This window comes from Tribolium castaneum, chromosome 6, assembly GCF_031307605.1.
Source record: "Tribolium castaneum strain GA2 chromosome 6, icTriCast1.1, whole genome shotgun sequence".
Taxonomy (NCBI): domain Eukaryota; kingdom Metazoa; phylum Arthropoda; class Insecta; order Coleoptera; family Tenebrionidae; genus Tribolium; species Tribolium castaneum.
Window position 1 is genome coordinate 5,478,544 of NC_087399.1, and position 20,199 is coordinate 5,498,742.

Here is a 20,199-nt window from a genome sequence, read left to right on the forward strand (position 1 = left end):
TTACCCAATCTTATCGAAAAGCACCAAATTTAAGTAAAGAATATTTAATGAATTTACGAAAAGAACTAATGTTTTGAAAAATAGAGCTTTATACACTTATTCAAAATGTTAAACCTTTTGTGAATCATTAAAAATTTTCTTCCGTAATATGTTCTTTCAATCCTTATTTAATATGTCGTTCTTACTTTTTTTCAAATTTTTTTCTTAGATTTTTTTAACTCTTCTATAAGTTTGTTAACCTCATCTTTAAGTTCATTGTGCTAAATGGTGTTTTTGGTTTCTCGGAGAGAAACAATAATTTGTTCCTAATTGTTTCTTCTAAATTCAAAAAACAATTTACTAGATTTATAATTTTAAATACGTAGAAATTAAACTTAATTGTTTTTTGCAGAAGTGAAACCAAAGTGATGTTTTATTATTAAACAAGCTAGGAACAAGCGTTACATATTCGATGTGGATTTAAATATTCTGACCGCTTGCTCTCACGAAAACGTAGCCAAGCGGAATTTATGGCATCTGATATAATTCTGGAATTAGTTTTGCAAGCAAGTGTAAATCATTTGCGTTTGTGACGTGTTAATTACGCTATAAAAAAAAACGTCACAATGTGTGTTTGACAGGACGCATCAATTTTGTATAGTAAAATAGGCGGTGGGCTTTTACTTATTAAAAAATATCACTTTTCGAGACATAAATTCCTCCACAATATCGGCGAAAGGCCAATAACTCGCAACCTTTCATAAATTTTATGTAAATCGCCGGCGAATATCAAAAAATACTAGTTTAACGTCGAGAGGAATCGATACCGTCTCTTGACTTGTCACATTCACAATTATCGTCGAATCCCGCACGTCCTTGTTAAATTGTCAGAGATGTTCAAGTCTGTTGCGCTCCATAAATTTTTCACCGCCAATCTCCAAAGTGCATAGTAAAAAATGACGTATCCATTGCACTTAGTCTGTTTGTGAGAAATTGCATGCGTAGTACAATTTCCGGCAGACAAGGGAGGAAACGGGCAGTGATAGATGCCGACTTGTGGGAGAGGATAGCTGTTAAGACCCTCTGGGAGGAACAAACTGACCGCCGTAATGACCGCAGCACTCGTCACGTCGTACGTCACCACTTCCTCCCTCGAGTGGCCCACAAATAGAGAAATGTGTTCATTTCGATGACTTAGGATGCAGGACAACACCGTAATTGGGAGCGACACCTGGACTATCAAACATGGAGCAGATACTTCACTTTTATAAAAAGATCTACCTCTGAAAACTGTTCAGTTAAAACCAACTGTTTGACTAAATATTAAAGTTATTATTTTTTGGCTAGCGCATCCACCAAAATTGCATTTTTTAATTTTTTTAAGTTTTAGAGTAATAATTATTGACTTAGCGATTGTATTTAGACTAGTTTGCCGTAAAATAAAATAATTGTGTGTTTATTGTGATAATTTAAGATGCAGGACAGCACCATAATTGGGAGCGACACCTGGACTTCCAAACATGGAGCAGATACTTTACTTGATCCAAATTTTACACTCAAAAAAAATCTTTTATACTTTTCAAAACTGTTCAGTTAAAACTAACTGTTTGACTAGATATTAAAATTCATACAAAAAAATTTTGTCCGGCGCATCCACCAAAATTCCAATTTATAATTTTTGTTATTTTTAAGTTTTGAAGAGATAGTTATTTACTTAACGATTGTATTTGGACTAGTTAGCCTTAGAATGAAATAATTGTGTGTTTATTTTGATGACTTAGAACAGCACCATAATTGACTGACAGCGACACCTAGACTACCACACATGAAGCACATACTCCTCATGGTGCAGATTTTACATTCAAAAACGATCTTTTATACCTCTCAAAACTGTTCAGTCAAAACTAACTTGTTGACTAGATATTAAAATTGATACAAAAAAAATTTTGTCCGGCGCATCCACCAAAATTGCACTTTATAATTTTTGTTATTTTTAAGTTTTGAAGAGATAGTTATTTACTTAACGACTGTTTTTGGACTAGTTAGTCTTAGAATAAAATAATTGTGTGTTCATTTTGATGACATAGGACAACACCAAAATTGAGCACATACCCCACTTGGTCCAAATTTTACACTCAAAACAGATTTTTTATACTCCTTATAACTGTTCAGTTAAAACTAACTGTTTGACTAAATATTAAAATTGATTAAAAAAAAATTGTCCGGCACATCCACCAAAATTGTAGTTTTTAATTTTTGTTGTTATTATTATGTTTTGGAATGATAGTTATTTACTTAATAATTGTATTTGAACTAGTTAGCCTTAAAATAAAAAATTGTGTGTTCATTATGATGACTTAGGACAGCACCATAATTGAGAGCGACACTAGACTACTAAACATGAAGCACATACTTGGTCGAGATTTTACACTCAAAAACGATTTTATATATCTTTTAAAACTGTTCAGTTAAAACTAACTGTTTGACTAAATATTAAAATTGATTAAAAAAAAATTGTCCGGCGCATCCACCAAAATTGTAGTTTTTAATTTTTGTTGTTATTATTATGTTTTGGAGTGATAGTTATTTACTTAATAATTGTATTTGAACTAGTTAGCCTTAAAATAAAAAATTGTGTGTTCATTATGATGACTTAGGACAGCACCATAATTGAGAGCGACACTAGACTACTAAACATGAAGCACATACTTGGTCGAGATTTTACACTCAAAAACGATTTTATATATCTTTTAAAACTGTTCAGTTAAAACTAACTGTTTGACTAAATATTATAATTTATTAAAAAAAAAATTGTCCGACGCATCCACCAAAATTGTACTTTCTAATTTTTGTTATTTTTAAGTTTTGAAAAGTAAATAGTTATTTACTTAACTACTGTATTTGGACTAGTTAGTCTTAGAATAAAATAATTGTGTGTTTATTTTGATGACTTAGGACAACACCAAAATTGAGCACATACTCCACTTGGTCTAGATTTTACACTCAAAACAGATTTTTTATACTTCTTATAACTGTTCAGTTAAAACTAACTGTTTGACTAGATATTAAAATTGATACAAAAAAAATTGTCCGGCGCATCCACCAAAATTGTACTTTTTAATTTTTGTTATTATTATGTTTTGGAGTAATAGTTATTTACTTAACGATTGTATTTGGACTAGTTAGCCTTAGAATAAATAATTGTGTGTTCATTATGATGACTTAGGACAGCACATAATTGAGAGCGACACTAGACTACTAAACATGGAGCACATACTTGGTCGAGATTTTACACTCAAAAACGATTTTATATATCTTTCAAAACTGTTCAGTTAAAACTAACTGTTTGACTAAATATTATAATTTATTAAAAAAAAATTGTCCGACGCATCCACCAAAATTGTACTTTCTAATTTTTGTTATTTTTAAGTTTTGAAGAGATAGTTATTTACTTAACTACTGTATTTGGACTAGTTAGTCTTAGAATAAAATAATTGTGTGTTTATTTTGATGACTTAGGACAGCACCATAATTGAGAGCGACACTAGACTACTAAACATGGAGCACATACTTGGTCGAGATTTTACACTCAAAAACGGTTTTATATATCTTTTAAAACTGTTCAGTTAAAACTAACTGTTTGACTAAATATTATAATTTATTTAAAAAAAAATTGTCTGGCGCATCCACCAAAATTGTACTTTCTAATTTTTGTTATTTTTAAGTTTTGAAGAGATAGTTATTTACTTAACTACTGTATTTGGACTAGCTAGTCTTAGAATAAAATAATTGTGTGTTCATTTTGATGACTTAGGACAACACCAAAATTGAGCACATACTCCACTTGGTCCAGATTTTACACTCAAAACAGATTTTTTATACTCCTTAAAACTATTTAGTTAAAACTAACTGTTTGACTAGATATTAAAATTGATACAAAAAAAATTGGCCGGCGCATCCACCAAAATTGTCCTTTTTAATTTTTGTTATTATTATGTTTTAGAGTGATAGTTATTTGCTTAACGATTGTATTTGGACTAGTTAGTCTTAGAATAAAAAATTGTGTGTTCATTATGATGACTTAGGACAGCACCATAATTGAGAGCGACACTAGACTACTAAACATGGAGCACATACTTGGTCGAAATTTTACACTCAAAATCGATTTTTTATACCTCTTAAAACTGTTCAGTTAAAACTAACTGTTTGACTAGATATTAAAATTGATAAAAAAAATTGCCCGGCGCATCCACCAAAATTGTACTTTATAATTTTTGTTATTTTTAAGTTTTGAAGAAATAGTTATTTATTTAACGACTTTATTTGAACTAGTTAGCCTTAAAATAAAATAATTATGTGTTTATTTTAATGACTTAGGACAACACCATAATTGAGCACATACTCCACTTGGTCTAAATTTTACACTAAAAAAAAATTTTTATTTTTTTCAAAACTGTTCAATTAAATCAAATTGTTTGTATGGATATTAAAATTAATAAATATTTTTTGCCTGGCGCATCCACCAAAATTATTTTTTTAATTTTCGTGTTTTTTAAAGTTTTGAAGAAATAATTGTTGATTTATCAACTGTATTTAGACTAGTTAGCCTTAAAATATAATAGTTGTATGATTATTTTGGTAACTTAAGATGCAGAACAGCACCATAATTAGGAGCGACACCTGGACAACCAAAAATAGAGCACATACTCCACTTGATCCAAATTTTACACTCAAAAAAATTTTTTATACCTTTCAAAACTGATCAGTTAAAACTAACTGTTTGATTAAAAAAATAACCCGGCGCATCCACCAAAAATACATTATTAATTTTTGTTTTTTTTAAATTTGGAGAAATAATTATTGACTTGACGACTCTGTTTGGAGTAGTTAGTGTCAAAATAATTGTATTTACCAAAAATGCATTCTACAACTTGTTCATTGTTGCCTGAAGTTAAAATCAAACCCTGGTGATTATTTATCGGTGGGTTTAAAACGAGCAAAACGGGCCTGTAGATGATTGAAACCGTTAATAAAATGTATACATGTTAATGACAGAAAAATATGAGCTATAAGAGCGCGATATTTTTATTGAAACCGATATATGACAGGGCGAATGATTTCCATTCGTTTTGTGATTACGAACAATACACAATGTGGACGTATTTCTCTCAACGGCCATTCGAAATGGTGATTTATGCCTCGATTAAAAGCGTTAATTCCCCGTGATTTTACAAATAAATTATTGTTTTAATTTTGCAGTATATACAAAAACAGATAAAGATATGATTGCGTTGTAAATTCCGTCCACGCGATTTAATTTCGTTACAACACACGACTTTCGGGCGCAGTTTTGTCGGGCTTTGGAAAAAGCTGCTTAGGGCATTTCGGAGGCAAAACCCGATGAATAACATTGCCCGTAAATTACCCGGCAAATGGCCAAAGTTTTGAACTGTAACGTGTTCGCATTTCAGGCATAAGAAAGCCGGTCGAGAGTGAATTGGCGGTTATCGATTTCTCGTATTGAGGTATAGCGGCGGTGTGGTACAATGATCCGGTATATATTTCTAGCCGATTAAAACTTGAGAAAGCCGTAATGGTTTTCCAATAATTAAATTTAGGTATGGGACACTGTTACAAATCTTTCAGCGGGTCTTGCTCAATTTTTATCTTCGGGAGGACTGAGAGGATAACGAGAAACGTGACAAAAACGCCTTGTCACCTTATTTAAACATTAAATTTTTAGCTTCGTGAAGCTCACAGAACTTGCATAATTAAGATAGAACAGAGACACTAATCTGAAGTATTCGGTGAATGCACTTTTTGGACGATTCTCCAGACGATAAACTGGTGGTAGTTCCATAATTACCAAGTTGCTGATGCAGTTTTAGAGTATAGTGTTGCGTTATGTCCCAACTTGCAAAGCGATCGATGCAACAAGCATTTGTCTATTCGCTAACTAGTTTACTAGACTCATAAAAAGCTAACTGTTGACTAAGTAAGTAAGATGAACACGGCCCCAAAAGTGCACTAAACTTAAGAGGGTTTTGTCATAATATATTATGCATTTATCTTCCGCGACGTTGATGATTCTCAAGGTAAACATTATTTGAAGAAGTGCTGCTTTATTCGCTCTCGAACTTTGTTTTCCGATTTTTCATCGATTATTTAGTACAACCTGTTATAGGGTACAAGTAAATAAAGTTGATACAATCGAATAGAAAACAGCTCCTTTTCACAGATTTACAACAAGACCTTTCAAATAAATAGGATTACACCTACGTCGGCGGCGTCTTCTTTCATTTATTTTTTATAATTTGATTTCGATTTGGACAATATATCAGTTTATTTTTTCTTTAGTATTTTTTTTATTTTTGCTATTAGGTAATTTACTAATTCAAAACAAAATTAAACAAATAAAAAAACACAAACTACGTCTAAAAAATGCAAGTATTTTAAATTTTGTTAATAATATACCGAATAATACAAAATTAGAAAACATTTTTGTATCTTTTGTGCCGCCAAAAAAATTGAAAAGAAGCCAAGTTTTTATTTGACAAAGCGACCTATTTTGCGGTACTTAAAAAAAACTAAAAAAAATAAAATGCATTATTTGAATCACAGTATATAAAATTAAAGCAGACAACCAATTATACATGTAATTATGTAAGTTTGTGAGTGCCACCTCTGAATAAGTTGCGAAACTGTTAATTGCAGTTTTCTGGATAAGGTGGGATCGCTCATTTTTATAATTTGTTATAAACATCCGTTATGTAATACTGGCGTTTATCCACTTCAAAATGTGGAAAACAAAACGAAAAGCTTAAACAGCGATACTACACTTCGAAATTTCTGCTAAATTACTGTCGTTTCATGTTGGTGGTACGTTTTCCCCCACGGCGGCGAGCTTTCCCCCATGTCAGTCATTACATAACCCCACTTTTTGCTCAAAATTTTTTGTTTTCAACAAAAAAAATGTCGAGTAAAAGAGACCGAATGGGCAATAGAAAAGAGGGTAATCATGAGAGACCACCTTCGCACTTGCGAGGTAAACAAATCGGCATGTATTATGCCCAAAGAAACAGAGAAAGGAATGAAGCGAACAGGAAACGACCAGTAATTAATTTTCCGATTGTACTTTTTCCACTTTACATTTTGATTCCAGTTGGGGACCATCTTGTTATCAGAATCTCGCAAGAATCAAATCCAAGCAGTATTAAATTCCACATCGTTCAAAAATATTTTTGCTACTACCAGCAGCACGTACGAGCATCTTGAAGACTCAGCTTTCAAACGGAGCTTTCTTCGAGTTATTAACGAGACCATTGACGAAAAGTTGCAACACACGTGCGCACGTCTCGCCGAAGATGCAACTTTGAATCAATCACTGTATGAAGATTTTTTGCAAAAACAGTCTAGTCCTAAATACATGAACATGATAGCAAAACGGACGAAGCTGCCGGCGTTTAATATGAAAGACGAGATCTTGAAAGTCATTGACGAGAATCAAGTTGTTGTGATCAGTGGCGAGACTGGGTGCGGAAAAACGACCCAAGTTGCTCAGTTTATCCTTGATGATTTTTTGCAAAAGCAGAAAGGCTCAGTGTGTAAGGTTTTATGCACACAACCACGCAGAATTAGCGCTATTGCCGTGGCACAGAGGGTGGCCGAGGAACGCGGTGAGGAGCTGGGCCACAGCGTGGGGTACCATATCAGGATGGAAAGGTAAAAAATCGTCAAAAAGGGATCTTTTTGCGAAAAAAAAAATTATGTTAGAATAACTAAAACTATTCAAATAAGATAACGCCAGAAATTATTTTATTATTTATTACTATTTACGTTAAGTGTTTACAGTTTTTAGAAAGCGACATTATGTTAACTAAATAGTTGCTGACTTGCTGTTACAGTATTATTATTTTATAATTCGTATTGTTCTCTCTTCTGGACGGTGTCCAAAGCTTTGTGATCGCCGCTGTTTGCGGCAAAGTTGTTCTATTTATTTAAAAAAAATGTGAAACTTTAATAATGATGAAAGAAAATAAGATAAATAAAAATTCAGTTAAAAAAAGATATTGCTTTATACAAGTAATGCAACAGCTCTTAAAATGGCAAAAATAATATTATTTTTTGCCCAGTCGACAGATTTTTGTCGACAATAATTGCATTTTTTGCGCAAAAACGTATTGTCAAAAATTAAAAACATTAAAAAAAATTAAAAACTGAAACAGAGAGGCAAGCATCTCCAAATTTTCTACAGAATTTGGAGATTTTTTTAGATAACTATTGGGGGAATTTTGCGAAAGAATTGAATGTCTGGCTGAAAGACATGTATAACGCCAGAAAAAGCAAAAATCATATTTTTTTAAACCAAATTTCGCTATTTTTTGATACAATTTGACGAATTTTTATGAAATAACTACAAAAAGGAAAAAGGAAAATTAATAATTAAGCTTTTAAATATGCAACAGTAACACAATATTCGACTCAATTTATCACTTTTCGGTATGAAAACCGCAAAAATATATAGTTTTTAAATTAATTTAGTGGTTTTTCGACCTATTTTTTGACTATATTTTTCAAAATAATTGCGTTTTTGGACAAGAAAAGGTGATAAAACGCACTAAGAAGTTTAAAAAGGAAAAAAAAAATTTGAGCTAGAGGTTAGTGGTGTTTTGTTGTAGTAAAATAATCTTCTTTTAAAAGCGGGCTTAAATTTTCGAAAAAGGCGAAAATACTACAATTTTTTGCCAAGTATGGCGATTTTTAGGCTTATTTTTGACGATATTTTTTGAAACAGTTGCTCTATTAGTTGAAAACATGTTTAAATGTTATAGAAGAGAGAAATAATGTTTTTTGTGACTAAATTAGACTAAATTTAGTTATGTTTTGTTTCTTGTTTATTTTTTAAGCGCTCAGAAAAGGCAAAAACTATAGACTTTGTTACCCGATTCGGAGATTTTTTTTGAGTAAATGACGACCAATTTTTGCGAAATAAATTAGTGTCTTGGTCAAAAACGCGAGAGAAAGGAAAATTACATGATTTTAAATCAAATTTGTCTCGATACATTAAAAGGTCTGCATTTTTGAATTAACTTGATGCAATTTTTTCCTGACGAAGACAAAATAATGTAATTTTCTAACGAATTTAGTGATTTTTAAACCGTAAACTCTCATAAAATGGCCAAAAAATTGTACTATTTAGTGATGTTTCCGTTTGTCTGAGAAGTTTTGTGAAATGGTTGCGTTTTTGGGTGAACAAAAAGGTAAAAACTACCCTTTAGCAAAACTTATGATAACTCCGGTGCCGAAGTCAGTACTTTCGCGTTTTGTAAAGTCTGATATATTGATGGATGATAAAATTGTTTTTTTTTTTGTTTTTTTTATCACAGTGCCACAAGTTGGCGAAACTGACTTTGTGAAATTACAGACGTCCGCCTCGCGATCGGGGCTCCATCTGTTTTTGCACAACTGGCGTGGTTCTAAAAATCATGGAATCGGACGCTTCGCTCTCTTGGGTCTCCCACTTGATCCTTGACGAAATCCACGAACGTGACGTAATGTCCGACTTCATCCTAGCACTCATTAAAAAAATCAAAGCGAAACGAAGCGACTTGAAAATCATTTTGATGAGCGCCACTCTCAATTCGGAAAAATTCTCAAAGTATTACGACAACGCCCCGCATCTAAACATCCCCGGGTTCACCTACCCCGTCCAGGAATTCTACCTCGAAGACGTCCTACAACGCACCGGCTTCGTCTTCGAGTCCACGCACCGCATCAAACACAAAAAAACCAAAATGTACAGCGACTTCATCGAGCCACATGTCCGCCAGCTAGAGCGCACGAGACAGTACAGTCGCCAGGTCTGCATCCAGCTGCGCAACCCCGAATGCGAGGACATCAACCTGGAGCTGATCCTCCAGCTCGTCATCGACGTCTGTGGGAAGGAGCGGGACGAAGGCGCGATTTTGATTTTCCTGACCGGCTTCCACGAAATCTCCACTTTGAGCCGCCTTATGTCGGAAAGTGGGCGTTTCCCGCCCGGCAAATTCCTCATTTTCCCCCTACACTCGCTCATGCCGACGCTGGAACAAAAGCAGATCTTCGACACGCCCCCTCGCGGCATGCGAAAAATCATCATCGCCACGAACATTGCGGAGACATCGATCACAATCGACGACGTTGTTTATGTGATCGACTGCGGAAAAATCAAAGTTACGAACTTCGACGCCCGAACAAACTCGGACATTTTAGCCCCCGAGTGGGTGTCGTTAGCCAATGCCAACCAACGTAGAGGGCGCGCAGGCCGCGTCAAGCCCGGCATGTGCTTCCATCTCTTCACAAAGGCCCGGAACATGGTTCTGGAGCAATACCTCCTGCCTGAGATTTTACGCAAACGGCTGGAGGATGTGATTTTGACCGCGAAAATCCTACAGTTGGGCCCAGTCGAGCCGTTTTTCGCCCAGTTAATCGACTCACCGGACCCCGGAGCGGTCACGGTAGCCCTAGAGTTGCTAAAGCGCATGAACGCGTTAACCGACGACGAGAAATTAACCCCGTTGGGGTACCACTTGGCCAAGTTGCCCATGGCGCCACAGATCGGCAAAATGATCCTTTTCGGCGCCATTTTCAGCTGCTTGGACCCCATTTTGTCGATCGCCGCGGCGCTCGATTTCAAAGACCCGTTCCAGTTGCCGGTGGATAAAGAAAGGGAAGTGTACAAAATGAAACTGGAACTGGCACGGGGCGTGAAAAGTGACCACTTGTTGTTTCACGAAGCTTTGCGGGGGTTTGAGGAGAGCGGAAACGCGCGGCAGTACTGCTGGAACTACTTCCTGAGTCACCAGACCATGAAGCAACTGCAGGACTTGAAGAAACAGTACATGGAGTATTTGTGCGAGATGAACTTCGTGCGAGATTCGGACCCGAAAAACCCTGAGTGTAATTTGAATTGGGATAATCTGAGCCTGGTTAAGGCCATCATTTGCGCTGGGTTGTACCCGAACATTAGCATTTCGCCGTAATAGCTTGATGGGGTTTGGGTTTTTATTGGTTGTTAGTGTTTTAGGGAAGGCGCCCGTGAGGACGCCCAGTATGAGGCGGTTGAAGCTTCATCCGAAATCAATTTTGGCCGAGTGTAAATACTTCGATACAAACATCCTCGTTTATTATAAGAAAATGAAATCGAAAGTGGATTTTATTTACGACGCGTCATTAATTCACCCGTTACCTGTGATATTTTTCGGCGATAGGTTTAACCAGATTTGTGAGGATGGGCGCAGTTTCATTTCCATTAACCAGAATTTGAGGTTTAAGTGTTCGGAAAGCACGGCTTCGATTATTAAGGAACTGAGAGATCGGTTCAATTGGTTTTTGGAATACAAAATATCACACCCGGGGCCAGTGGTGTGGGGAGGAGACGATGAGACGCAAATTTTAAGGTGAATCGGTCAATTGGTTCCAACAGTTAGTGTTTAACATATGTTATTTTAGTCTTATAATGGAACTGATTACTTGCGAAGACATGGAAGAGTTCGATGATGATGCGTTTGATGACGAATGAAAACATGTTTCCAATTTTGTAAAAAAATGTTTTGGTTAATAAATTAATAATTCAGATTTCCGTGTTTTTTTCAATTTCTTAAACTCTGGTAGCTTCAGTACCAAAGCCAAAAGAGTCAATTTTATAATTCGGGCTTTGAATAGACAAAAGAAACGAAATTTCTGATCTAGATCGTGTCTTTCTGCTTAATTTTGGACAAAACTTAAGATAATTGCCTTCTGACAAAAAAAGTGTTTTTATTGGTAACATTTTAAGCTTTTTTTTAATTTTAAAACACGTTTCCATAGCAACGTGTTTTCACTATTTTAAAATACGCTTTTCCCTGCAACGTGTTTTAAATTTCAATAGAAAATTGGAATAACGCTTAAAGTTTTCGGGTGTCTATGTAACTCGCATACGCTCGTTGCATAACGACAGCCCCCGTACTTTAAGCTTATGTTTTCGCACTCGTATATTAATAACAATAAGACTCAGAAAAAAATATCATTTTTGACCTTATTTAATGATCTCACAAAAACTAATATCTCTCAGAAGTTTACTTAAGCTTTCGAAAAAGGCAAAAATACCACAAATATTCAAATGTTTTATCTTACTCTACGTTTTTCGAAATAATTACGTGTTCGCTAGAAGAACGCTCCAAAAACAAAATATGTAATTTTTGAGCAAATTTGGTAATTTTAATAAGGTACAATTCAAAAAAATTAAGTTTTGAGCTAAAAATCTGTTTAAGCTTTCAGGAATTGTAAAATAAACACTATTCTTAATCTAATTGAGCCATTTTTTGAGTTATTTTTCGTTTTTGACTCGGAAAATTGAAACATTGACTTTTTTCACATAGTTTAATAATTTTTGATGTCCCAAAAGTTATGTTAAGGCAAAAATACTTTAGATTTACAAAATATCATAGGGATTTTTCGAAGATTTTTTTTTAAATTTTTGGCTGCTTGAAGGATGTAGATTTTTTAGAATTTATTTATCATGTTTAACTTGATTTTTGGAATTCAATTAGATGATTAATTAAATTAAAACATCGGAAAGGGTAAAATAATGTAAGTTTTCACATAATTTACTAGTTTTTGTTAAAATAATTGCTATTTAAATGTACTGCAACCTCCAAAAATTTAAGGATGATAATTATTTAGGTAATTTAGGCGTTTTTGGGCTGATTTTTGACAAAATTCCTTGAAATAATTACATTTGTGGTTGCAGGACGTACTCAAAAAAGCTAATTTTTGACCTGATTTGTAAAATCTTGGGAAAATCAAGCTTAGTCTTTTCAGAAAGCATTCTAAGTTAGTGATGTTTCCACTTGTAAGAACAAAAATAATGTACTAAGCAGGACATCACATTTAAATTTTTAGACTTGATATGAATCATTTTCAAACACTCCGATAAGAGTTCCATTTAGTTTACTTATTTGTGTGTAATCTTTTTATTAAACACGATATAATCTACCAATCTACCTTCGATAATAACTTTTAATGCTGCAATAATTAATTTTGGAAAGGAACATATTGTTGTGACAGTTTACGTATCAATTCATTTTATCCAAATATTCGTTTTGCAAATATTTGGTTTTCGGGCAGCCATAAAAACTAGGTATGCAAAAACACAGTTGACCCCTTTGATAATCTCCCCTTTTGTTGTTATTTGTTTATCAGGGGGCATTGAACTATCAGTTTTTTATCGGTCCCGAAAATGTCCCAATCTTCGAAGATCTGAAACAATCATAAAAGTCTGGTTTCCCAATATTTACACGTTGATAATTCTGACGACCAATCCATCACATATTGAGTCTCATTAATTGACCTTCAATTTTTCAGTTTCCTGTTTCTTTTCGAATCCCTCTCGAAATAAACGCGTTATTTTCGTCCCCGAATTTGATTCGTCACTGTCATCTGACTTAAGGCGAGTCAAAAGTCAATTTGATTTAATTAAAATAAAAATTTCGGCAAAGTCTGACCTCTAAATTTGATTCTTCTCTTAATCTGGCAGACTCGACACGTTGGTGAAAATTAATTAAATGTTCTGTTTGGAGGCAACGAACTCGAATAAAAATAATTCCGAGATTAATTTATTTTTACAAGTTGATATTTTCAACGAGCTCTTAATACGCTGCCAGTTAGATACAGCGACACTATTAATGCAAAAGAGTGTGTGATAGATTACGTCATTTGTAGTAAATTACATTAGTTCAGTGGTCACAGTGTTAGAAGTGCAATTTAGAACGGAACAGTGGCCTTCATTTTGCATTTAATTGTTCATTGAACCCCAAAAAACAAACCAAATTGGTTAAGGCAATTTCAAGTTGGGCAATGTTTTAATAAAATCAACAAAAAAGCAAATTCACTCTGAAAAGTTTGGTCCTTTGACTGGACTCCGTAAAGCTTCCAATACTCGGTATCAACTCTAATTCGAAGTTTGCATGACACGATTCGTTTATTTTCTTCCAAGTTACAGTCTAATTGATTCGTACGTAATTACATGAGTTATGTTTTTCAAGGCTGTGATATGTATAATTTGCCCGATATGGGATAAAAAATTCGATTGAGACATCATTATCTACACAAAGTTACTACAGTTGAAAAAATTAACTAATTCTCTGATTAGAGTAAACAATTGGCCAATTAGCCGCTGGTTAGCCTAATAATCGATCATTTTAATCGCTCCTTCGGAAATTTCACGCGTGTATTTTGACGTTAATTTTTCGATGAAACCGGCAAACCACGCAAGAATCGCTAATTGAACATTGTCTCGTGCCTGTTTGTGTAATTTCACTTGTATCGAGGAAGTTACGTGAACAAAATCATTACAGCAAGCCACCCACCAGCTTTTATTAAATGAGGTTTAATAACAAATCGATAATTACGACACACTTCCACGAGAGGCTTGTAGTGAAAAATCTGGTTCTTTTTTGAATAGAGCACAGTTATAATTGCGATTTTATTCAAATTTTTGCACGTATTGGCCTCGGAGCAGTTCCTTTAATAACCCTTTTGACGGAATTCAGTGTCGTATCGACTGCTTCTGATAAGTTTCGTGTTTCACGAGTCAACGTCCTCGTTGGGCTGCGAGCCGAGGGTTGAGTTTCTCGCTGAATTATGTGCCGTTTTATTATCGATAAACTTCGTCGGCGGTTAAAAACAGTTAATGGAAAATTTTCGGACCTATGTAGATTTATGAAAATCGCCCCGTTGACCCTGAACTCCTCTCATTCAAAAATTATTCAAATTTCATTCAGATGGTTCCTGCTTCCGTTAATAATCCGATTGCCTCCCTCGGCTTTCCATTTCAAGGTCGGACAGCCTCCACCAATCAATACTTCACCCCTTGCCAACTCACCCTAAGCCGAAAAGTGTTGGAGGGTTCGGCCAGAAATGCGCTCCCGAGGGACCACTATTTTCGCCGAATTCCTGCTGTAGAGACAAAGACCGGGGCAATGACCGACGATTTTTTAACCTAGACTTCCGGTTAACTAGGAATTTGTTTCATCGATACGAATCTCAAGCGGGCAAAATATGTAGGACGCTGTCACTGTCAGTTTTCGAAATGTCTTCGGAAAAGTCTAAATCGAAGTTCGTGCAGAATCTGATCGCGAGCGACACCGTGGTCATATTTTCGAAAACCTACTGTCCCTACTGCCAGCTGACGAAGGAAATCTTCGACGACATGGACCAGAAGTTCACCGCCATCGAGCTGGACAGCAGGAAGGACTGCGAGGAAATTCAGGAGGTCCTCGGGCAGATGACAGGTGCCCGCACAGTCCCGCGCGTTTTCGTCAACGGATCGTTCCTCGGAGGAGCTTCGGATATAAAGAAGCTTTATGAAAATGGACAGCTACAGACTTATCTTGATTAATCTCGTTTCTTCTAATAAACGCTGAAAACACGAGCCTTTTCTGTGGTGATTTAACTCGACACAAATTCAAACAATGATGAATGATTGACATTATGTTAGCATCTTGCACAAGAGCCATTTCTGACCCGATTTTCAAATGAAATGCGCGTTAAAATTGAGTGTGAACTGATGAACCGCAATTTAGGACAGGTGTCAGCTTCTTGTAAATTTAGAACGAAATGTAATAAAAATGAAGATAATGGAGAGGGTGAGGTTTGGGGAATTGCTAAATCGGCTTCCAATTCCCGGAAGAATTTTTATTTTCTCCATCTCTTATGTCTTGTCTAATTTGCGACTTCGTAATTGTTTGTTTTACTTTCGCAATTATTCAAATTTGTGTTACTATTACATTTTTTATTGATAAGAGGACTAGTAATTCAACGGAATATTTGCCTTAATATTTATCAGCGACTGTTAACGAAAAAATAGAAAAATTACATCATTTTGTTTTGTTTTTTATAGCAATTCAAATTTAAAATATCAGTATCATCGTCACTTTTATTTTTGAGCGTCAGCGTGGACACAAATGACAACAATCAGAGGCAAACAAAAACATCAACAAAGCTGAAATGCTGAAAATAATATTGTTGTAGTAAATATTAATGTTTGGACTTTCTGGTCACTGAAAATATTTTTCAGCAATTTGTCGCCGTTCCCACTTCGGCACCTTTTTCAGTTACTAATGCTTTGTTTTTAATTGCTTGTAAAGCAGTAAAATAATAATTTAATCATGAAACCGTATCATTACGACAATTATTCATCAGACGATAACGCAGAAGTGAAACAACTCAATTATCTGTTGTTTAGCGATAAATTAGAAAATAAAAATAACATGGTTGCTTATTTCACTAACAACATTTTTGAGCAAATACTGGTTCTAATAAATAAATAATTTAGGTAAGGTAAATATTACCTTTTGCTGATTTTATCTAGCATAACGTAATTTATGACAACTTTTCCTTCAAATACTTGCATACATTTTTCCCGCATTCGATTTTGCACAATTCCAATCTCTCATAAGAATAAATAAAACGGTTTTTAATATTTTAGAGATGGGTTTGTATTGATTCGGATAATATTTGTCTTCCAAAACAAACATTAAGCTTGATGGACTTGATTAATAGCCCCTACGCGTTCCTTTTTTTATTTTTTGCTCCCTTTTTGTAGCACAAAGAAAAAGAACAGTTATTAATTAATAAATACTTCGAATTGCCACGTAAAGCATAGCCAACAACTCAACTGAAGCTTTAGAGCAAAATTAACCATAATAATAGTATTTTTTTGCCTTTTTCCATGCGTTCTAGCACGTTTTTTATCTGAAAATTATTTCTCAAAATTTCTCTAAATGAAAACAAAATTGTCTAAAAAATCGTATTATTTTGGCCATTTCCTGACATATAATTCGGTTTTAAACACATTTGTGATCAAGAAACTAGTTTTTTTGCTAAACCGGCCCAAAAAGTCGTAAAGTGAGCCAAAACTAACATAATTTTGTGAGTTTTGACCGTTTTCACACATTTTTTGTTCAGTCTTTAATTGTTATAGCAATTTTTTCTTCAAAAACATAAGCAATTATCTTGCAAAATTTATCAGAAAAGAACCAAAAAGTCCACAAATAAATTAAGAAATTTTTTTCAAATGGTTTTTATCCTAAACGTCTCAAAATATCTCAAAATGAAAACGGAATTGTTTAAAAAATCTATAAGTGGGGCATTTTTCATGCATTTAATTTGGTTTTAATCACATTTGAGATCAAGAAACTAGTTTTTTGCTAAACCGGGCCAAAAAATCGCTAAAATAACATAATTTTTTATTTTCGATCGTTTTAGCACATTTTTTTGTTAAGTAATGTCCAGCAATTATTTTGAAAAAATTTCTCAACATAAACCGAAAAATACTGAGATAATTGTCTTTGTTAAAAAACAAGATTTTCAAAGTGAGCAGAACAGTCAGAATATTTCACTAAAAATAACATTATTCTACTATTTTTGGTTTTTGGTGAATCCATTAACGCAAGCACTCTTGCAAAACTTCGGAAAAATCAATTCAAAAATCACTAAACCGTATAAAAAATGTGCATTTTTGATTTTTTTAGGCGTTTTTTATGAAATTTTGCTAAACCAAACTATTTTTTTTTATTCGGCTGGAACTATCCTTATTATGCCGTTTCGGTTGTTTGCTTCAAAGGCATAAGCAATTATTTTGCAAAATTTATCAAAAAAAATGCAAAATCTCCAGAAATTAGTTCAAAACTGGTGTAATTTTGACAATTTCAAGTATTTTTTAGTCTAAATTGAGATGAAAATTAGATTAGTTTACCGTTTTCTGGCGTTTTAGCGCATTTTTAATTCAGGAACACAAGCATTTATTTTTCAAAAATAAGTCAAAAAAATATGAAACTTTCGAAAACTGGCTTTGAAGCACCTTTTTGTTTTTGTGTTAAAATTAATCATCAGCTCTTAAGCTACAAGAGTGTAAGCATAAAAAACATAGGTCATTTTTTTTAAATTAGGCAACCAACATTATATGCTTGTACACTTTGTGGACTATTTCGGTCACTTTAGAGACGATTTCCAAAAAGAACTAAATGAAAAGTATGTGTTATAATGATATGACAATAAAAAAATGTAAATGCGATTCTTTAAGGTTCAGTTGATTAAAACAGTGGAAAGGTACTAAGGTAGCAGAAGCATCCAGAACGTGTGTACCCCAACCATATATGGAGATGCGACCAGAGGCCTCGAAGATAATAAAACCTTCGGGCAGTTTTTAAATACCTGACCCGAATAAACCGCAGACAATGATTTGTGAATAAATTTTGTTGGGTAAAAAGGGTATTTTCCAGGAGGGCTAGGTATAGGGTCAAATGTGCTGGTGAAAAGGAAAGAAGTCGATAAGAGAATGACAGCAGGTGTGGGGTAAACATTCGACGAACGGAGAAACAAGTGAGGGCGGTCGCGGCGACAAGTGCCTACACTATCCACAGCCGCTGCGATCGGTTCAGTTTCAGTTCGGTCGCGAGTTTAGGAGGTTGGTAGCGCGAGTGGATCGCAGTTGGCGGTGCACGTGTTTGAAACACGGCGGTAATAAGAATGCACATTATCGAAAACCATTCGGATAAATAATACCATGACTGCTTGCGGCTGGATGTTGTGTTTGTGAGGATTTTGCAAAGTTGTGTTCAAAGTGGGGGCCAGTAGTTGCCATGATTATATCAAAAGATCTGTTTCTGCTGGGAGACCAAGACTACTTGAGACTCCCCAATAAGGACGAGAAAAGGCCAACTATGATAAGACCTGCCGTTAAACCGCAAAGGTAATGCCAGGGTCGTTCACCCTGTATATAGTACCGAAACGTCGGTACTTCGGACCTCGCCGATGAATGAGTTGGCTCCGGACGCGCACTATTTTTAAATATTCCATTGGGGTTTGTGATGAGTACGGTGCTATTTTCTAGCTGTCATTTCGAACATGAATAGAATTGTTTTATTTTTACCGGGGACCGAAAATATGCCACCATTTGTATTGCTAACACAGTTGCATTTGCATTAAATTCGACAATCAGCAAGTCGACCGCAGCCAATGGGCGATCTAAATTTTAAACAAATGACGGCTCCGCGACCAGACATCTATTTGCTGTAACCCCAATGGGACCTGTTTATTATTTTCCCGTAATTTATTACTTCTATTGTATTTTTATCGGAGTGATTTATTGCACGATGGAGCGCACTTTCTTGAACAAATTCCATTGCCGCCAAACTTCCGTACGATTCATATTCATAAAATATGCTAATGCCCCCAACATTTAAACAATGTTCCGAATTTTACTGTATTTGAATTTCAAATTTTTATTTGATTGGAGTCGGTTATAACAAATTTATCGCCCAAAAAAATATGTAGCGTTATAAAGCCCAAAGTTGAATTAGTCAAAAATTAGAACCGGTCTTTAATTGAAATTAACATTCGGAAAGGCTCAAGAAAGTCGCCTTTATTCAAATTTGTGCAATCCAGATGTACGTAGCTCAAAACTAGTTTAACAACTTCTTCCGTTTATTTATGTTATCTAAAGACCTTTCCTCATTGTCTAAACGTTGCCTCAGCCCGATTTTTGGTATGTGAAGGTAACAATTGTTTGTTCTTTATCATTTATCTCCATTTCGAAAATCAGCGTACGACCTGACCAGTGCAACAATTTTGCAGCTTGATTTATGTTGATTATGTTCCTTGTACAACAGTTTTCCATCGTGGTACTTTATCGTCTATTTTGATTTATTCCGTAATCAAAATTTTTTCGCGGACGCTCCTAGTCGTAAACCCGCCATAAAATCCCTAACGGTTTCATTCGATTCTAATTAGCTCGCGCAAAAGTGAAATTATGTCAAAATCCGCAATCTCGATCTAAGAATGCAAACAGCTCCCGGAATGTGGGGTTATCGTCCACCCCGTGTTTTAAATAAATAAATGCCAACCAGCTGCCACCGGCCACCTGTCCGATTTGTTTAAATCTTGCAATAACGGGGGTCATAATTAATTTATCGGGAAGGGCATCAGCGAGGGTCATGTTTTTTGCTTCGACTGTCATGGAATTATTCGAACGAGATTGGACGTTTACGTAAGACGGAAACTGGGCGAAATTTTTCGCGGAAATGTGGAAAACCCGCGCCTAGTACGGACCTGTCCGCGTATAATTGCGATAAACTGACACACATGCGGTTTTAGGTCAATGCACTTTATCATATATACAAATGATATTCACATAACAAA

The 20,199-nt window shown here is 34.8% G+C and overlaps 3 protein-coding genes across 5 annotated transcripts in view; all 3 read left to right on the plus strand.

Moving 5' to 3' along the window:
- The first annotated feature begins 6,760 nt into the window (after window positions 1-6,760).
- Rhau (RHAU helicase) lies at window positions 6,761-11,595 on the plus strand. The gene is made up of 5 exons (XM_008198639.3): window positions 6,761-7,092; window positions 7,142-7,701; window positions 9,404-10,996; window positions 11,037-11,417; window positions 11,470-11,595. The coding sequence occupies exons 1-5, from the start codon at window positions 6,850-6,852 to the stop codon at window positions 11,537-11,539; spliced, it is 2,847 nt and encodes a 948-aa protein (XP_008196861.1). The 5' UTR covers window positions 6,761-6,849; the 3' UTR covers window positions 11,540-11,595.
- A 3,493-nt stretch (window positions 11,596-15,088) lies between these two features.
- On the plus strand, window positions 15,089-15,397 carry LOC664146 (uncharacterized). Its single transcript, XM_064357459.1, has one exon. It carries the CDS (start codon window positions 15,089-15,091, stop codon window positions 15,395-15,397), a length of 309 nt encoding a protein of 102 aa, XP_064213529.1.
- Window positions 15,398-18,419: 3,022 nt separating this feature from the next.
- Window positions 18,420-20,199, plus strand: part of E23 (Early gene at 23) — a 48,555-nt gene continuing 46,775 nt past the window's right edge. For all 3 annotated transcript variants that reach the window (XM_015982760.2, XM_015982761.2, XM_008198638.3), the window contains exon 1: window positions 18,420-18,751. Coding sequence is in view for 1 of the 3 variants with exons in the window: in XM_008198638.3 (XP_008196860.1) it covers window positions 18,642-18,751 (110 nt within the window). In the remaining 2 variants the exon portion in view is untranslated. The remainder of the gene's footprint in view (window positions 18,752-20,199) is intronic.

Excerpts from the sequence above, each read along its gene's own strand:
- Rhau (XM_008198639.3), top strand. The coding sequence starts at position 6,850 with ATGTTGGTGGTACGTTTTCCCCCACGGCGGCGAGCTTTCCCCCATGTC. Across the intron at positions 10,997-11,036 it reads CCGAACATTAGCATTTCGCC|TGTTTTAGGGAAGGCGCCCG; the intron begins GTAATAGCTTGA and ends ATTGGTTGTTAG. Across the intron at positions 11,418-11,469 it reads GATGAGACGCAAATTTTAAG|TCTTATAATGGAACTGATTA; the intron begins GTGAATCGGTCA and ends ATGTTATTTTAG.
- LOC664146 (XM_064357459.1), top strand. The coding sequence starts at position 15,089 with ATGTCTTCGGAAAAGTCTAAATCGAAGTTCGTGCAGAATCTGATCGCG.